Consider the following 19,054-nt stretch of genomic DNA (forward strand, 5'->3'; position numbering starts at 1 on the left):
CTCGCCCGCCCTTCCCTCCCACCCTCCGGCCCGCGCTGCGCGCTCCGCGATCTGGGCCGCGCCGCCGCCGCCCCCAGCCCTTTATATCAGCAGCTGCCAGCGCCGCCGTCGCTCATTGGCTGCAGCAGCCGAGCCCCACCTCCTCGCGGCGCCCGACGGCGCGGCAGGTGGAAGTGAGCGCGCGCTGGGCCAGATTCGCTTCCTGGGGACTCTTGTGGCCAGATTCGGGCCCTTTTGCCCCCGTGGACTCTGCTTCCTGCCCTGGCGTCCCTTTTCAGGAGGGCTTTCTAGCTGAAAGACATGCGGGCTCTCCTTGTCTATCCAGCACCCTTGTCTGTCCAGCACCCAGAGCTGGAAAAGTGAAGAGGATGAGGAGGTATCTAAGGCTGATTGTACGATCTTCAGGAGGTGCTGTCCACCAAGAGGACTGGAAAGAGACAAGAGTCCAAGACTTAAGTAGGCAAGGGCCTGGGTCCCCAGCTTTGGCCCAAAGAGGAAGGTGAGGATGGCTCGGGACCTAGCCTGCTTGAAGAAAGAACTGGGACCCTGTGGGCTAGTCTCTCTAGTCCAAAAGCTGGGGACTGGCACCCCACAGTGCAGGAGCGCTCGGCACTGCTGCAAAGGAGGTAAAGAGGTTTTGGGCTTAGGATTCCAGGCAAACCCCGCTGGTGCCCTGCAGCCCCGAGAAACTACTGGGCCTTTTCTGACACCTTAAACTCGGGGTGGGCATATATGCCATTTAAATGTACTGGCTTTCCAGGCTCATGATTGATTCGCCTGTGGAGTCTGCGATAGGAAGTGGCGCATCCACCTTTGGCGCACGTTTACGTCGGGGCAGCCTTCAGGGGCCAAGGTTTTCTCACTAGGGTGGGACATCTTCGAGGATTCAGCACCACAGACAGCGTCCTGATAGCCCAGTTGAGGATGCTGCGAGCAGGATAGCCAGGACCTCGTAAACCCGAGAGTCGCAGCGCCCACTTTATCCTCGTCCCTGCACGCCCTTTTAGGCTCCAGACTACCTGACAGTGCATTGAGACCCTGAGAGGAGAGCCTATTTTAACCAATCAGGGACAGCCCTCGCGAGAACGACTTGCGGGATTACGCCCTCGAGATTGAGCCAATGAAAACCCGCGCAGCAGAGAACGATGACACGCTGATGGAGAAGGCAGGCCAATCATAGTGGCCAGCACTGTCTGGGCGGTGGCCCTCTAGGATTTGCCAGGGTAACATGGCTGTTGACCCTGGGGACCTCCAACGACAGCTTGTTCCCCACCCTGTGATCCTCCCACCTCCAGTGGGATCAGAGCTGTACCTTTACTGGGAGGGGGCTGCTCCTGGGCGTGCACGCCCGACCATGGTTCCCATGGAAACTACTGGTTCCCACTTTGTGGAGATAACGAAGGGGACTGAGTCTAGAGGGTATAAGGGGGTGCTACCGGGGGTGGGGGGACGGGGGGCGGCCCCAGTGGCCGGACTGCTCTTCCTCGCCGAAATTTCTGTCTCTGGCTAGTCTAGCCCCCGGTTCGAAGTGTAAAATGAGGCTTTAGCTGCGGCCGGCTCCACAGGGCCCCTTGCAGGGCCAATCTGCAAGGGTCTCCACGGGGCTCCCCAGGGCACGTGCCCAAGCTCTCGGCTGCGGTCCCCAGGGTCACGTGGCTGCGGCCATAATCAACCATGAGGCTTCTACGCCACCTGGCGGCTGCACGGCCTGATCTCACTCTCCACCCCTCCCCCAGGCAGTCCATAAGACCCTGTCTCAGCATCCTCCTCCAAGTAATGGGGCCAGAGCAGCTGCCCTTCAGATGCCAACTTCCCTCCCCCACACGGCCTCCTATTCCAGGAACAGGCTGAGCCCATTCTACCTTGGGGTTTTGGTATTGGCTGTTTCTTCAGTCTGGGTTTTGCCTCCGCCAGCTTTCTTAGGGGATGGAATCTCTTTGTCATTCTGGTGTACAGTACACTCAGATGCCACCTCACTGACCACTGCCCTAAATAGCACCCCCAGAAACTTAACACACTACTTTTTTCTAAGCAGTGCTTGTCACAGCCATAGATGTCTTACTTAAGTGTTTACTGAACATCTCTCCAACTAGTACCTAAGTTCTCTAGGGTGAGAAATGAGTGACCCACAAGGGATTAGGTCTGAGAGTCAAGATTAGGTCCTGGGAGATGTCAAGTGGCCTCCCTGGGCTCCCAACCCCCCAGCCCTGACCTGTGAGAGGAGGGATGTTCAGGATTGCCCAGGCAACCAAAGTTGATGGGAAAGGGCCCTGTCCTGCGCTTCCTCTACCCCACGCTGCAGATCTTGCTCAGGAAGGCACCAGGTTGGAGAAGAGCAGCCCTCTCCCCCCAAATCATCCAGGCCTAGGGGAAGGGCATCTACTTTCTGGTTCTTTAATCTCGCTCTGTTCTCTAGACACAGTTCCAACAATGCAGCCCCAATCGCCAGCTCCGGAAACAGGGCGGGGTGGGGGACCAGCCCTGGGGCAGGGCAGGGGGCCACCTCCCGGCCTGCGGTCCAAGTGGTCCCTGCAGCTGTCTGGGCCCAGCAGGCCCGGGAGTGGCATCACAAAGGACGAATAAATAGGGGCAGTCTGTGGTTGAGTGGGTCAGGCGGGCTTGTGGTCTGGGTGGCTTTTGAGAGTGTGGAACTTGATGCTGTCCAGCTTCTCGAAACGCTTCCCGCAGCGCTCGCAAGTGAAGTTGTACTGCACCTCTGCTGTGTGCTTCTTCATGTGCCAGTTGAGCGAAGCACGCTGTCGGCACTGGTAGCCGCAGATCTCACACCTATGAGGAGTCAGGATGGAATCAGAGCAGGCAGGGAGGGTCTCAGGAAGGGGCGGCGCCACATGGGACCAGAGCACAGGTGGAACTGGACAGGGCAACCCCAGGGGTGGAACCTGCCTTGTACTGGTTCAGGCCTGGATCCCCTCCCTCCCAGTACCCTCGCAGGACACCTGTCACTCACTGCAGGGGTGTCTCGCCAGTATGTGTGCGTCGGTGTACCTCCAGGTGGTTCTTCCTTTTGAAGGATTTGCCACAGGTCTCACAGGTAAATTCACGAACGCCTGGGGGAAAAACAAGGCTGAGGGTGCCGCCCTTGAAGAGGGGGCTATGGAGTGCCCCTATTGCACTGCAGAGACCAGGTAGGGCGCAGATGGACCACACCCCCACATCTCTAGGCTTGAATGCTGACTAATAACTGGAGGTGGTAATAAGAAGGGAGGCTCATGGCATTGCCCAGGAATGTCCAGGGCAGAGGTGGAATGTGAACTTGGATCCGAGGGGCACATAGTGCAGATGGGTCTGAAGTTGACCCCAATATTTGGACTTTGGGGCGATTTCACATAAAATCCAAAGTTCTGGTCTCAAAAAATCTGAAGCCATGCCCTCCTGCTGGGCACAGGCGCCAGCGCTGGCCACTGTCAACAGCCCACACTCTGGGCCGAGGAAGTGCTTGGAGCAGAAGAAACACAGGTCCTGTCCCAAGCTTGCTCCCCCTCCCTGACCATCTGGGGTGGTTCATTGTCCTTCCTCAGCCCTGGAACTGCTCTGACATAAGACCTGCTTGTATGAGTGGGGAGACCAATGGGCCCCAAGTTTAAGAAGACACAGCCAGCGCCTGCCCAGCTCCACATGACTTATAAGTGTCACTGTGACTTGAACAGCTCCAGCTTACTGAGCACCAAGGAGGTGTCCAGTGGGCACCAGGTTAAGTGCTTTACTTCTACCATCTCATGCCAGTCCATGTGGAGGACAGGCAGGGAACTCTGAGAAGGGCAGTCCTGTGCCCAGGTTCGGCCCCACCTGCCCCTGCCCTAGTTCTGAGGCCCAGGCCCCTGTGCCCCAGGGCCTGACCTGAGTGGATGATCATGTGTCGCCGTAGGTGGTTGGATAAATAGAACTTCTTGCCACAGCCAGGATGAGGGCACACTTTGGTCTTCCCTTTCCGATGCACGAGGTTGACATGGTTCTAGGGGCGAGAGGGGCAGGAGTGGGGCTGTGGGTGTTGTGGGGACAGGTAAGGGCTGCTAGGAGGCAAGCTGGGGCAAACTTCACTGGAGGAGGGAAGAGAGGTGCTCTTACCCTTGGGATGGACTGCCAGCTCTGAGCTGGGCCCAGGGGCACAATGGAATCAAATAGTAGCTTTCCTGAGCATTTACTCTAGCTGAGATCTGGGCTGGGGCATCAGTGAACCTTGTCATAACTTGTGAAGGGCCCAGCAGTTAGCCCAGTTTATGGATGGGGAAACTGAGACTCCAGAAGCTCAGTGGTTCGGCTGGTGTCTCGCGGGTGCGCAGTGGCAGGGGTGGGATTAGATTCTAGGGCTGTAAGCCCCACAGCAGGCTCTTTTGCCAGGGTGCTATGCTGTCCCCCTCCCCCCAGTCACTTATTTCTTTGTCCTTTAACTCACTAGCATGTCTCTAGCTCCCATGCCCTGCACCAGGCCTGGCACTGATAGGTGCTCAATACATGCTTAATGAAAACAAGATTTGGTAAATTCAAGGGCCTATTTGTACTGCCTCCTGTGCCTAGAGTGGGGATATGCCAAGACCCTGTCTCTGCCCTTGAGGTGTCCCATCTAGGCCCAGTGGGCAAACTGCAGGTATGTCTTGGTGGTGCAGTGACCTGAGGCTTGTAGGCCCCACCAGCCCTGGGGTACTGGGGTGGGCTTCTTGGTAGAGGGGCATCCTGAGCTAAGAAGGTGGCCCAGGCAGAGGTGGTAGGAGCTTAGGTGGCTAGAAGAGCAGAAGTGTGTGGGGAGCCACCAGGCAGCCACTCAAGGTGTGCAGAGAGAGGCTGTGGTTGGCTGAGGCAAGAAGGGCAGGCTGGAAGCAGGTGGGAATGTGGGAGGAAGGCCTTTCACACCTGTTGGGGTTTGGTGGGGCCCTCCACAAGCCACACTGTCCAGACTCCAGTGCATAGGCAGCTGGATACAGAAACAGACCCTGCCCAGCCATGTGGGTGGTAGCCTCACCTGGAAACTACTGAGAGCCACATACACCTGGCTGCAGCCCTCGTAGGGACAGTGGAACATCTCGAGCAGGCCATCGGCATCCATCACCCGTGACCGCTTGCTCCGCCGCCTCCTGGAAATGAAGGGGCCCATAATGTCGGGGCTCCCAGGGGGCCAATGTCCTCATCCCGGCCTCTGCCCGCCTGATACCCACTTCTCAGGTTCCTTGGGGATCTCATAGATGATGGCTGACATGTCACTGCCATCCAGCTCCTCCCCATCTGCCTCTGCCTCAGGCTCTGCAATCTCAGGTACTGTTGCTGCCAGCTCTGTCAGCTCTGGGGCCACCGACTCCTCCTTTTCCTCCTTCTTGAGCATGTATAAGTCCTCCTTCTCTAAGGGGTAGACATGGGGCAGGTGTCTGTGGGGACTAAGGCTATCGGGGAGCCCACTCTGGGGCCACTCCTTCCCCGCCCCCTCCCAATTCCCACCCAGACCCCCCCCAGACTAGCATGGTTCCCAGACCTTTCTTGGTCTCCATGTTTGCCATGGCAGTGGGGTCCATAGTGCTGGGCTGGCTGCCCTCAGGCTCTGTCTGGGTGTAGGCTGCCACACCCTCCATCATGGTACAGGGCACCTCATCACCCAGGCCCCCGCTGGGGGCACTGCTGCCTGCTGCCACGTTGAGGTGGATGCCCTCAGCTGTGAGGGCATCATAGCCAGGGCCTGCAATGATGATCACCTGAGAGCCGGGTACCATGCCTGGCATGGGACAGCTGGCTACCACCTCGCCCAGCGCCTCCTGGGGCATGTTCTCAAAAAGGGTGCCTGGGCCTGGACCCACTTGCACGGGCACTGGCACGCACACCACTGTCTCCAGGGCTTCTGGCCCGCTGCCTGCTGGGTTGGGGCACAGCGTGGTACCCTGCTCGGCCAGGCTCTCCATGTGGTGGACGTCGAAGGGGATGTGCACACCCTCTTGCGTGATGAGCCCACTGCTGCCCACTGGGCTGGTGGGGGTAACTGCTGCTGCTGCTACTGTCATCTTGGCTGGCTGGCTCTCAGGGGGCTCCTCAGAGTCAGAGCCAGAGCAGGAGCTGGACGAGTCGAAGCTGCCAGCCACTGGGCCATTGTCCACTGTAGTGACAGAAGAAAAGGGATGCTTATAACAGTGGCAGCAGCAGTTGGTTTTTGTTGAGGGCTTACCAGGGGCTGGGTGTTGTGACTCCTCATTGCCAGAAATAGTGGTCACTTCTCAGTCGCCAACCTCCTCAAAGATGTTTTCCTTCCTTGGCTTCCGGCCCACTCCTGTTTCCTGACTCCTCCCTGGTGGCTCCTTCTCAGAACTCAAGAAAGTGCTCCACTTCTGATTATAGTTTTGTTATAAAGGACATATCTCAGCAACAGCTGGATGGAAGAGATGCAGAGGGCAAGGTACAGGGGTGGGGGTACAAAGCTGCCATGCCCTCTCCAGGTATGCAACCCTCTCAGCACTTCCACCTGTTCACCAACCCCGAAGCTCTCTGAACCACATTGTTCAAGAGTTCTTAGAACCCAATCTCCAGTCCCTGTCCACTGCCTAGGGGGTTAGGGGTGGGGCTGAGAGACACTGCTCATCTAATCACGTCTGGTATTTCTGGTGACCAGCTCTCCTCCTGAAGCTACTTAACGCCCCCGCCCCACCCCCAGTCACCTCATTAGCATAGAGTCCAGGTGTGTTCCAAAGGTGCTCCTTAAGAAAGGGACTCTTTACGATAACATTGGAAAAGCATTCCTAACTCTCAGGGAATTCCAAGGGTTTTAGGAGCTCTGTGCCAGAAACTAAGGACAAAGATCAAGTATCTGTTTTGATGGTACTGCCACCACCCATACCCTGGTGCCTCCATTTGGACAGCACCCACTGGACCTCCAGCAGAGCTGCAGGCTGTTTCTTCCCACCGCCTTCTGTTGGCCCACCCTCCGCGGGGGTCACACAGGCATCTCATACTCCTCTCAGGAACTCCGGGCTCTGAGTTTTTCCTCAGAAAAAGCCTGCAACATTCATGGATCTCCCCCGTCTTGGCGGATGGCAGCTCTGCTTTTCTAGTTGCTCAGGCCACGCCTGCTCCTATCCTTGACCTCTCCCTTTCTCTCACGCCCACTTCCAATCTGTTAGCAAAACCTGTTGGCACTGCATCCAAAATTCATCTGAAGGCTGACAGCTTTTCCCACCTCCCCTGCACACACCTGGTCACGGCCCCACCATCCCCCTGCTTGGACCATACAGTCCCCTCTCCCTGGTCCCTCAGCTCCCATCCTCACCCCTGTCAGTCTATCCTCCCTCCAGCATCCAGAAAAGTCTGTGAACACCTGCTTAGGTCACATCCCTCTTTGACTGAGAACCTGCTCATCAATTCCTGTGAAAGAGACAGGCCAGCTTGCTGCTCACCAAACATGAGCCTCTTCCTCCTGGCACCTGAGTAGGTTACATTTCCTAGCATCCCTTGTAGATAGGTGTGACCATACGGCTGAATCCCAATGAAATATGAGTGGTAGTGATCTCCCAGCCATGAACTTCCACCTCTGTTCCCACCAGCCAGCCAGGACTCAGGGAGGCTGGAGCCCCAGCACAGAGAGAACCTGGGTCCTGGGTGGAAGGCAAGTTGCAGGTGTCTATTTCAGCAGGTGCCTTACTTCCATTAATACCCTTCCCAATTCACCTGGCATAGCAGCCAAAGCTCTCACTGCAGCCACATGGCCTACATCTCCTCGCCAGCCCTACTGACTTCCCTTCCATGCCTGGGGACACTTGACAGCTTCCTGCCTCAGGGCCTTTGCACTTGCTACTTGCTCGGCCTGACTCCTCTTTTCTCAGACACCTGCATGGGCTCCCTCCCTCATCTCCATCAGACCCTTCATCAATGGTATTTTTTCAGGGAGGCCTCTGACCACCTTGTCTCAAATAGTACTTTTTTCTCTCCTTTATTCCCTAACCCCCAAATACTTCCCACCTTCCAGTCTACTCGGAATTTTACTTGTCTGTCTTGTTTACTGCCCGCTTCCGCTATAGACAGTAAACTCCACAAGGACAGGGGCTCCCGGTGCACAGTCCCTAGTGCCCAGAAACCTCTATGGTATACAGTGAGCACACATCTGCAAAAGTGAACAACTCTCAGACCAAGGCTGTGATGAAGGCCAAGGGGACTGACATCTTACCCAGGCATTTGTTGCTAACATTTCCACACAGGGAAAAACTGGGGCAGGAAAAATGTATGGTTGTCTCTTAAGTTACACACTCATGATACAGTTGGGGGCATACTGTCTGGGACCCATGTGTCCTACATGCCCAGAGGGTCACACGGAGCATGCAGGCTCTGGAGCAGACTGCATGCAGCAGGAGGAGGGGAGACCCTAGTGCTTGCTCTTCCAGCTGTGTGAACACAGGCACCTTATGTAACCTCTCTGGGCCCAGGGATAACTTTGGTACCTACTTCAGGGGGTACTTTGGGTATTTAATGAGTAAATATGTATAAAGGACCCACTATCTTTAGTATTGTAATGTCCCATTCCTGAAGCAGGCCCTGTTTGTAGCAATAGGGGCAGTAGGGGTATCAGCCCCTCCTTCCAACACCCTGTAATCTGCGGAGTGGGATGAGCCCTGCTCCACCCTGAAGCGAGGGCAATCACATAATGAGTTGGGAGCATGGCTGGATGTGTGTCTGGGTCCCGGAATGCAGAGTTCAGCTGCTAAGGCTGACATGGATTTTGCTCAAGATGATAATAAAACTCACAACAGAAATGACCGTGCACCCCTGGTCTCCCACAGCCCCTGGGTTGGGGAGTTATCTTCTTACTGAGTGAGAGTTGGCAGGGCCGCCCCATGCACAGAGCAGATAAGGGTGCTGCTTGAGGGAACAGGGCTGGGCCAGGGACACAGCCACTCTCTCACCAGCCCCCAGTGGCCACAGAAGACCTGGAATTGATCCCAGTGTTCATTCCCAATAGGCCTGATCCAGCAGCTGCTGATGTAAAAGTTAGGATGGGGTACAAGGGAGCTCCTCTGGGTGTCACCCCCATCCCAGCTGGATCCATCACCAGATGGGCTAGTCACATTACTCCCCAAACTTAGTTTTCTCCCCTACTTAGTGGGGATAATGGCAGGGCTGTGGGGAAGACTCAGGGTGGTTTGGGGAGGGCCTGGAGTGGAGCACAGGGCAGGATGACTGAGGGGCGGGCTTCACATTGGAGGCCTGACCAACACAACGGGGCGGCCATTGGCCAGGGTGCCCACTTGGAACACCTCTCGCCCACGGCTTCCCCTCGCCAGCTGGGATGCCATCTGCTCTATGAAGCCTGCCGGCTTGGACTCAGCCCCAGTGACACCCCACCCTCAACCCTGGCAGGGCACCCGACAGTGGGCCCCACCCTACTTGCAGCTCAGGTCAAGCCTCTGAGGCAGGCGGGCAGCCCCTCACCACCAGCAGCATTTCCTTGCTCCCCCAAGGTCTCATTGGAACTCTGTAACTGAGTCCCTCCCAGTCCTGAGCGGGCAGCCAGCCCGTGGGTGTGATCAACATGGGATGGCAGAAGAGGAGCAGGGACAGTGAGGGATGGAGTGGGTGGGGTGACTGAGGGGTAGAGAATGGGAGACAGAAAGGGTGCGAAATGGAGGAGAGACACGGATAGACGGGGTGGGGGGGCGGGGAGTGGCACAGAGGCAGGGAATAGGAAGGAGACAGAGGAAGAGGGAGGATGAAGCACAGAAAGATAAGGGAGATGGAGAGCAAAGAATAGGGAGTAAGGAGAAGGAGAGCAGTATGGAGAGAGGGAAAAATGATGAGACTGGGAGAGACTAATCCTGAACCTGAGAAAGGCTAAAGAAAATAAAAGGAGGAGGCCAGGAGGGAAGAGCCACCCTGGCAAGTTGGAGGCCCAGCACCCTCCTTTCCCTCTCCCCAGCCCCTGAGCCAGGTTTCCTGGACCTGCCTGTGAGTGGCCTCCAACAAAGGTGGGCAAAGTGCCCTGGATCTCAGCTGTCCCTCTGTAAAATAGGAACTGCATCTCAGGATCTGTAAGGACTCCAAGACTGTAGCATGGCCAGGTGAGTGCTCTGTCCCTGAAGCCAGCACCAGGGCCATCTAGTAGCTGAGATGTTTGTGACATTGGCCTGAGGTTAGCAAGACCCAGGAGGGAGGGAGTCCAGGGTGACTCTCCCCACAAGGAGCTATAGACCCCCAGAAACCAGAGGCCACTGTATGCTCTTACCCTGTGGACCCACCTTTGTCACTGTCGGGGTCTGAGTCACTGAGTGGCTTCAGGGGTGAGTGTAGGTCTTGGAAGTAGCGGTGGCCAGCCTCACACTGCCACACAGCTGTGGTGTACAGGCCAAAGGTGGGGTCCAGCTCAGCCAGGTGCGGCTCATATGGACAGCGGTGCTTGTGGTCCTCATACCAGATCACCACATTCTTCAGGCAGTTCACGTTGCGTCGACGCCCTGTGCACACAGGGCCGGGTGGGCATGAGGGGCAGGGCTAGGGAGACCAGGGTAGTGCGGCCCCTAGAACCTCCCAGGCCTTCTGGCTCTTGGGGATTGACACACTGTCCTGAACCCTGCCCAGGTCCATCCCCAGTTTATAGGTGAAGAAATTGAAGCTCACAGAGAGACACAGACTGGCCAGACACTGTCTCACTGGGTAAATTAAGTCATGTAAACAGTGGGGCACAGCCACAGTAGGCGTGTACTCATTGTTAGCCGCTTCTCATTGTTACAATCCGTCTCTCAGCACGGCTCTGCTCTCACCCTGGCCCATACAATCTATTCCTCCCACAGCTGCTTGTGAATACCTGAGTCAGGTCACATGCCTCCTCTGCTCAAAATCCTCCACAGCTCCCACCTCACTGGGAGGAAAAGTCACAGTCCTCCCAGAGGTTTACATATTCTGCCCAGTCACCCCGTCCTCACTTTCCTCCAGCCTCAGGGCCTCCTCCCTGGTCCTCAACTGAGCCAGGTGTGGTCCAGCCCTAGAGCCTTGGCATTGGCTGCCTCCTCTTCTGCCAGGTCACTGCCCCACCCCCTCCACCTTCGCTCAGGTCTTTCCCTTGGTCAGCTACCCTGTCCCTCTAGCCAACCTCACATGCTGTCCTATTTCTCTAGGTAGCACCTAGACACCATCTATGCTTATCTATTTTCACGTTTCTTGTCTGTCTCCCACATTAGATGTCAGCTCCTCAAAGGCAGGGACGCAGATCTGGACTGTTCCTCTTGTATATCCAGCACCTATACATAGTAGGTGCTAGATGAGTGGGTACTACGGGGTGGGGTGGGGGGGTGGGAATAGTGGAGTTAGACCTCTGAGGTTCAGGTCCTGGCTCTGCCACTTCCTAGATGGGTGGCTCCAGGCAAGTGACCTGGCTTCTCTGAACCTCAGTTGCCCCCTCCAGTCAGGGGAGAATAAGGGTCCCCATTCCCTGAAGGCTGGCAGGGAGGAGGTTAGGGAGAGAAGACATCGACAGGGCATGGAATGTGGCTGCACACCGTGCGAGTGCCCAAGAATTGGTACCAGTGATGTTTGATGATCCTGGTCCCTCAATGAATAGGAAGAAGGTGTGCCGCCCACTTTCCAGGCCTGGGGGTAAGGTGTGTGCCCAGGAAAGGTCCCTGAGCCTAGGGATATTGCCCAGGTCCTCCAACACAATGACAGCCATGGGAGCACCACCAGTAAGCCGCTTCCTCAGCTCAGCACTTGCCTCCTTATCTCCATTCCCACCCCTTTGGGATTTGGGAATCATGGTCTTAGCGTACCTGGCTCTTGCCTCTGAGAACTATGAGAATGGGAGGTGCTCACTGCCACCAGAGGGCTGTCCCTGAACAGCTGGCTCTCACCCTACTGGACACGACTTGAGATCCACAGCCCCAGGGCTCAGGGACAGGAGGGACATGCTCCAGGCCTCTGCTCTGGCTGCCCACGCCCGGCTCCCCTTGAGCCTGGCACACAATATGCCCTTTAGGCCCTAGCACAAGCTGTTCCCTCTGCTCTGCCTGGCTCTTCCCTGGCTGACTCCCACACACAGGGCAGGAGAGCAGAGGAGCTAAGGGGACTACTTTGGAGAAAGGAGGACCTGAGTTTGTAGGCTGGCCCTGCCGCTTTCCAGCTGTGCAGCCTGGGGCAGTGACTAGGCCTTCCAGGATGTCTTTATGCTTAAGATGGGGATGAGGAGGGAACCCCTGTTGGACACAGCACAGATTTAGTCCCCCTCCAGGTTAGGTCAGGTCCTTCTCCTGGGCCCCAAGACCCTAACCCTCCGCCCCCTTTGGTCACAGTCCTGCTCAGCCTGTCCCCTGCCTCTTCCAGAAGGCTGTGAGCTCTGTGAGGAAAGGGCTGGGGCTGCCCTCTTCTGCACAGTGCCTGGCACATGCAGGCTCTCCACAGCGGTTCCTGAGAGAATGAGGGAGGGAGCAACAAAGCCAGGAATTCCCAACACCCACCCTGTCCCCGAGGCTGCAGCCCCACTTACTTTTCTTCCTCTTTGGCTTTTTTGGGACCTGCTCCCAAGGCTTCCTGTAACAGAGAGAGGCAGGGGTGGGGTGGGGTGGTGATGCAGGGCCCGAGTGATGATGAGATAATGACAGCAACTCTGGACCCCCCTCATCCTGCTCTGGGGCAAAACGTTAGCTTCTGTTTCCTGAGCCTGTTCTATTTCTCATGGCCCTTCACTTGGGCTCTCTTCTACATGGACAATTGTCCTCAGAGGGGGATCTAGTACCATCACCCACCTCACAGAGTGGGGAACTAACACTCAGAGGGGTGAGGCCGCCAGCCTAGGGGCCTGTGGCCAGGGAGTGGAAAGGTCAGAAAGGGGTACAGAAAGTCAGTAGACCTTGCCCTGGCTGGTGTGGCTCAGTGGGTCGCTGATTTGATTCCCATTTGGGGCACATGCCTAGGTTGCAGGTTGTGGCCCAGGTCCCCAGTTGGGGACATGCAAGAGGCAACCACACATTGATCTTTCTCTCCTTCTCTTTCTCCCGCCTGTCCCCTCTCTCTAAAAATAAAAATAAATAAATAAATAAAGTAAATAAATAAAATCTTAAAACAACAACGACAGAAAATCACTAGCCCTTTCTGTACCCCTTTCTGACCTCTCTATAGCCCATGATCCCAACCCTTGGATACACGCCCTGTATAATCCTCTCCCCAGGAGTGGGGGATGCCTGTGAATATGAAAGGATACCACTCCTGTGGCTAAGTGACTGAATTAGTCAAGGAGCCTAATCTAATCAGGGGAGCCTGTTCAAGGGTCCTGCTGAAGTCAGAAACCAGAGGCTGAGAATGTGAGGGGGTCAATGGGCAGGACCACATAGCAAGGATCTGAGAGCAAACGACCTCTGGGAGCTGAGAGTGGTGCCACTGACAGCAGCAAGACCACAGAGACCTCAGTCCTACAACCCCGAGCACATGAATTCTGCCCACACTGTGAGGGAGTCTGGGAGATCTTTCCCTAGTTGAGCCTCTGGATGAAGACACAGCTTGATACCTTGATTTCAGAGTTGAAGACTCAGGTAAAATGTGCCAGACTCTTGACCCACAGTGAGATAATCAATTTCTATAGTTTTAGGCCACCAAGTTTGTGATCATTTGTTATAGAGCAATAAAACCTGGGCTGCCCTATGAAGGATCCTGCAATGCCTGCCCTGCAGGCTGGCCAAGAGCCCGGGGAAATGGTCAGACACATCCTGGAGGGCTGGCATTGCTCCCCGACCCTAACTGCCTGCTCTACGAGGGCTTCTGCCCATGGTGCTGCTCTCCTCCAGCAGTCCTGCCCCTTCAGCCAGCTCAGGCCAGTCAATCACCTGCCTCTGGGGCCTTCCGCACCCTGGCCGGGGTCCAACATCCCCACTGACTGCCCTTCAGTAAGCCATGGCCTTGGGGAGCTCAGGGCAGAGCCAGGTCAAAGGCTAGGGTCCTCATCAGATCTGCCAGACAGGTTCCTGACCCGACTCAGGCTACCTGGCTGTGGCCCAGCACTGGCTCTACACAGACTGAGGGCATGTAGATTGGAGCCATCTCTCAGACCTGGTAGAGGCTTCCCTCTGCCTCCCTGCCACCATACTTCTGGGTCTGCCCACCTCACTCTGGCTGCTTCCTTGTTTTTCTTCTAAGCTGCAGCAACAGGTTCTGTGACCCTGGGTGAGTAACCTTACCTCCTCATGCCTCAGTTTCCCCATCTGTAGCATGGGATCATAACAGCAACTTTCTCATGAGGTTGGTATTAGGTTATGTGCATTGTAAAAAGCTTGGTACAGCTCTGGTAATTAGTAATCACTCAGGAAATGGTGATAACAATCATGATTATCAATATGATCACAGAGCCAGCCCTGGAACGCTGACATCCCCACTGTGGCCAGGGCCACACTCTTGCCAGGGTCTCTCCTCAGCTCTGCCACCTACCCTCTTAGTCCACCATCCAGCCTGATAACAATTCTCAGCCTCCATACCCCAAGTCTGGTCTCAGGACAGTTAGTTCCTCAGGGCTCTTTTGTCCTTCCTGCCCCAGGCTCTGACCTCTGCTTGAAGATCTGCTCCCCTTTGCCCCATCCTAGGAGCCTCTATCCCCTCCAAGGGGCCAGGCAACCAAATCCCCTAAACCCAAGTCCAAACACCCACAGCCACCTCTAATCACTCGAGGCCTTGCCATGGCTGGGGTGCTGGGAATGCCATATTGTGGTGGGAACAGGCTTGACATTGGTCAGATCCCAGTTCAAGTCTCCTCTCCAGCTGTGTGACCTCAAGCAGGTGTCATTCCTTCTGAGCCTCAGTTTCCTAATCTGTGAAGCAGAGATAATAGCAGTGCCTCCCACACAGAGTTGCTGTGAGGTCAGACCACATCCTGGCCCGAAGGCAGCGTTTTCTCCTTTAACTCAAACTACGTTCCTCCTCTGCCCACTTCTCCAAATTCTACCATCTCTGTGACTCCCTGCAGTGGCCACCTGCATTTGAGGTCAACAGTTGTGAAGGCTTCTCCAGGGCCTGGTGGTACTTTCGTCTCAGTGGCCAGCCCCAAATGGTGGCCAGCCCGAGTCCCTCAATCTCCTCTGCTCTTCAATTTCACTTTTGACTTGATATTTCCACCAGCATCCAAACATGCTGATATTTCTAATATCTTGGATTAAAATAACTTTGAGCCTCTTTGCTACCAACTTTTGCCCCATTCCTTTACCACTCTTTACCAGAGGTGTGTACACTCTCGGTCTCCACGTCTGCTCCTTCATCTCCCTTGAGGCCCTATGGTCAGCGTTTTTCTCCACTATGCCAAAACCTGCCCGTTACTGCCATCAGCAGTGGCTGACTCACTCAGCCCAGCAGTACTGGACCTTTAGATCCTTCCCTTAGCCTCCAGGACACCACCCTCCTGTTCCTCTGCCTGTCTCCCACGCTGCTGCTTCTCCCTCAGCTCCCTGACACCTGGAAGCACTGAGAATGGCACTGGACTCAGACCTGTTTGCTCCATCGACGAGCATCCCCTTGGCAAGCTCCATCACCATAACACCACCACATCTCCCAGTGGGCCCTCTCCCCACCACACCACCACCTGAACCCTCTCCTTGACACCCCATGTAGGAGTCTCATATGCAAGCCGTCATTTTATCCCCCAACCTGGCCCTTCTCAGTTAACAGCAACTGCAACTCCTCGGGTGCTCAGGCCCAAACTGGGGGCATCTCTCATGATCCCAAGTCCAATCACTTCTCTCCCTTTCCCCATGACCCGGCCCAGGGCTAGCCCCATTATGGCTCACCTGGACCAGTGTAGTCACCTTTTCCTGGTCTCCCAGCTCCTGCCCCTACCCTATTCAGTCTCAACACAGGAGTCAGGATGATTCTTTTGATTTTCTTATTAGGAGTTTAAGATGTGAAAAGAAAACTGCAAACACACACAAAGTTAGAGAGGAGAGGAGAGCGGACCTCCTTGAACCCATCACCTGCTTTAATAACTGTCAACGCTATCCATTCCTCTTGCCACACATACCCTAGGAAGTGCTTCTTTTTACAGCTAAGCCAGATTCACGATTTCTCTGCACTTATGGAGGGAATTCAAAATTCTGCACTTAAAGACAAAAAATCCAACCAGGGCTCCCACTTCACTAGGAGGAAAAATCAGATCCTCCTTGCAGTCCACAAGGCCCCGGCACCTCCCTGCCCTCATCTTCTCCCACTCCTCTCCTGCACTCATTGTGCTCCAGCTACATGTTCCCCTTACTGGCCCATGTATTCATCAGGACACTAGATAGGGTCCTGCCTCAGGACTTTTGCACTTGCTATTCCTTCTTCCTCTAACACTCTTGCCCTGGATATCTACATGGCTCTCCCTGGTCTCCTTCAGGTATTTACTCAAATGCTATCTTCTCAAGGTGCCCCACCCTGATACCTTATTTAAACCTCTCCAGCTTACACTCCTGATTCTTCTTTCCTTATATCACTTTTCTTTTTTTCCACAGCCCCTATCAATCTATCACATACTACATAATTTATCTGCTATGTTTCTTGCCTACAGTAGATAAGCTTTACACATCAGACAAGCCTCTGCCCTTTAAAATGTCAGCTCCACAAGGCAACGACCTTTGTTCTGTTCATTGCTAGATCCTCTACATTTATACAGCACCTGGCACATAGTAGGTGCTCAATAAATGTTCCTTAAACAAATGGATCAAGAAACATTGGAAATTCCTTACTGATCACTGTTTCTCTTCTCCCATTGGCTGCTAGAAAACACCAAGGCAAATTCATGGCCCATTTGCTCTTCCCCCTTCATGTCTCTTGAACCCCTTCAGTCAGATTTTCACCTCACTATGCCACAAGACTGTCCTTGTCATGTCTCCTGTGACTTATGCCTCAATCTAACAGCACTGATCCTGTCCCCACTGTGCCGCTCATTTTCCTTTCTCTTTTCACCCTGATTTTCACTTCTGCTTTCTTGTCCATGTTTTACAGCACTTGAACTGAAATCCTTCCAGGTACAAAACAGGTTATAAATGATTGAACAACTGAAATAATTGAGCCCCTACATCTGGTCATGTCTATTCCCCCTAGGATAACCCTCACCTAGATTAGTGTATTTTCTCAATTTACCCATGGGCCCAGAGCCAGGTTTTTCCACATACTGCCTGGTTGTCTCAGTGTCCCTGCCCCAGTCCTGCAGGCCCACACAGCTCCTGCTCAGCCAAACCAAGCTTCCACAAATACCAGTTTCAGTTTAGGGACCTGCAGGGGCTCCCTCTGGCCAGTGGTTCTCCAGCTGCACACCAAGTTTCCCGTGAAAGCTTTGTAATAAAAAAAAAAAAACAGGGTCTGAAACTTCACCCAGACTAACTGAATCAGAAACTCCAATAGTGGGGCACTGGCTTGAGGTTTTTAAGCACCCAGCATTTCCTGCTCTGCTTTTAGTCATATAAACCAGCCTGCCACCCAGAGGAGCAGGTGGGCACAGTTCAGCAGGTGGACTCTTGACCCTCAGAATCTCCCCCAGGGGAAACATGGGAACATATGAAAATAAAAACAAGGCAGTACAAGGATTGTTCTTGTATCGCAGAACTGCTTGTGATACAGAACAAATATCACCTAACAGCTATACCTGGAGTGCTTGCTAAACCCTTTGTGGTGGTTTAACTCATTTAATCATCATATCAACGTATGAGGCTGGAAGCGAAAAATTCCACCAACAGTACTCATTCTCAAGATTGAGACTACAAACGCCTCTGCCTTCCACCTGTGCTGCTAACTCAGGGCTTCCTATTCACCTTAGTCTCCCTGGGCTGAGGTGCTCTTCAGGAGCCAAGGGGTTTAGGGGGATTAGATCTGGATTGTGAAGGGTCTTCAGGGTACGTGGGGTCTAGAGTTGTGAGAATGAGTCCAAGCTGGGGAACCGAAAGCTCACGAGGGCAGGGCTATGTGGCCCAGTGTGTGCAGTCACAATCTCAGGGTATATAGTGGGAGATGAGGCCTGTGAGACTTGAGAGGTCAGTAGGCCGGTGCCGCCTCTCCAGGGACTGGACAGTTAAGAAAGCTCGGAGCTGGGGCCCGTACCAGGATTGGTCAGCCAGAGCTCTAACGGGCGGGGCCAAGCGCCCAGGAGGAGGGTCGAAGCCGGACGCACGCTAGGATTGGGCGGTTAGAGCGATTGGAGGCGGGGCCGCGTCCCAGGCACATCCCGGCAGCGGCAGTCGGAGACTCAGGTCAGCACCCGGGCCGCTGGGCGGAGCTCAGAGGTGCCAGAGGCAGAGCCTGGGCGGAGGGGGCAGGACCAGGCTCAGCAGGGGATGGGGGCGTCTCCTCCCTCACTCCCTCCCTCAGGCCGGGCCCCCTCACCCGTGGCGACCGCTCCGCTGGCTGCGCTCCAGCGAGATGAGGTAGGCAGCGAGTTTGGCGTCGCTCCAGCCGCTGCGGCGCCGCAGGTCCACCCAGGGCCCGTGCGCCTCGCCCAAGTACACGCGCCGCACGTCGTACTTCTTCCGGGACTCGAGACGCCGCCGGGCCCGGTCTGACTCTGTGAGCCGCGGCCGACCCCGCGCCTTGCGGCCCGCCGCGCCCTCCTCGGCCACCGCCTCCCCGTCTGCGCCCGCCTCAGCCTCCGCCTCCGCCTCAGGCTCCCGCTCCGCCATCCCCCCCTCCCTGGTTAGCAACCTCCCCCGTTGTTAGGAGCCCGGCCGGAAGTGGCGCGCATCTTCCGCGCCGCTGGGAAATTTCTCCTGGACTCTCACTGCCCCGCAGCGTCAAAAGGAGACACAGCGGAAATTGCGCATGCGTGAAACAAGCACGTGCGACAACCAACACTTTTTAACTCCTTTTCTGTTAAACTTTCTAATTTCGTAGAGACGGAGAGAGGAGCTGAAGGTTTGAAAGACGACCCCGAGAAAAAGAGGCAGATGAATCTCTAGACCTTGGGGATGGGGTGGGGAATGGGAGTTTCTCCCTGCACGCCTTTATCCTGAGTGCATGCTGGGGATGACAAGGTAAAGGTGGGAGTTGGCAGATGAAGGCCAGGGATCAGATGTTTTTGTGAGTCCTGGATGCTGGAGAGCCCTTTAGAAGCCATGCCACCAGTCATTAAAGGGGCAGGGAGGCCACA

At 55.3% G+C, this 19,054-nt stretch overlaps 1 protein-coding gene across 1 annotated transcript; it reads right to left on the reverse strand.

Annotated features, from left to right (window-relative positions):
- Positions 1–2,378: 2,378 nt before the first annotated feature.
- On the reverse strand, positions 2,379–18,623 carry ZNF653 (zinc finger protein 653). The gene is given in 10 exon segments (XM_090289646.1): positions 2,379–2,787; positions 2,969–3,068; positions 3,859–3,973; positions 4,979–5,090; positions 5,172–5,365; positions 5,368–5,378; positions 5,483–6,094; positions 10,215–10,430; positions 12,452–12,495; positions 18,295–18,623. Coding segments are annotated over 10 exon segments (1,875 nt in total). The 5' UTR covers positions 18,588–18,623; the 3' UTR covers positions 2,379–2,609.
- Positions 18,624–19,054: the final 431 nt, after the last annotated feature.

Source organism: Furipterus horrens, unplaced genomic scaffold (assembly GCF_987537825.1).
Source record: "Furipterus horrens unplaced genomic scaffold, mFurHor1.1.pri manual_scaffold_10, whole genome shotgun sequence".
In the NCBI taxonomy this organism is placed as follows: domain Eukaryota; kingdom Metazoa; phylum Chordata; class Mammalia; order Chiroptera; family Furipteridae; genus Furipterus; species Furipterus horrens.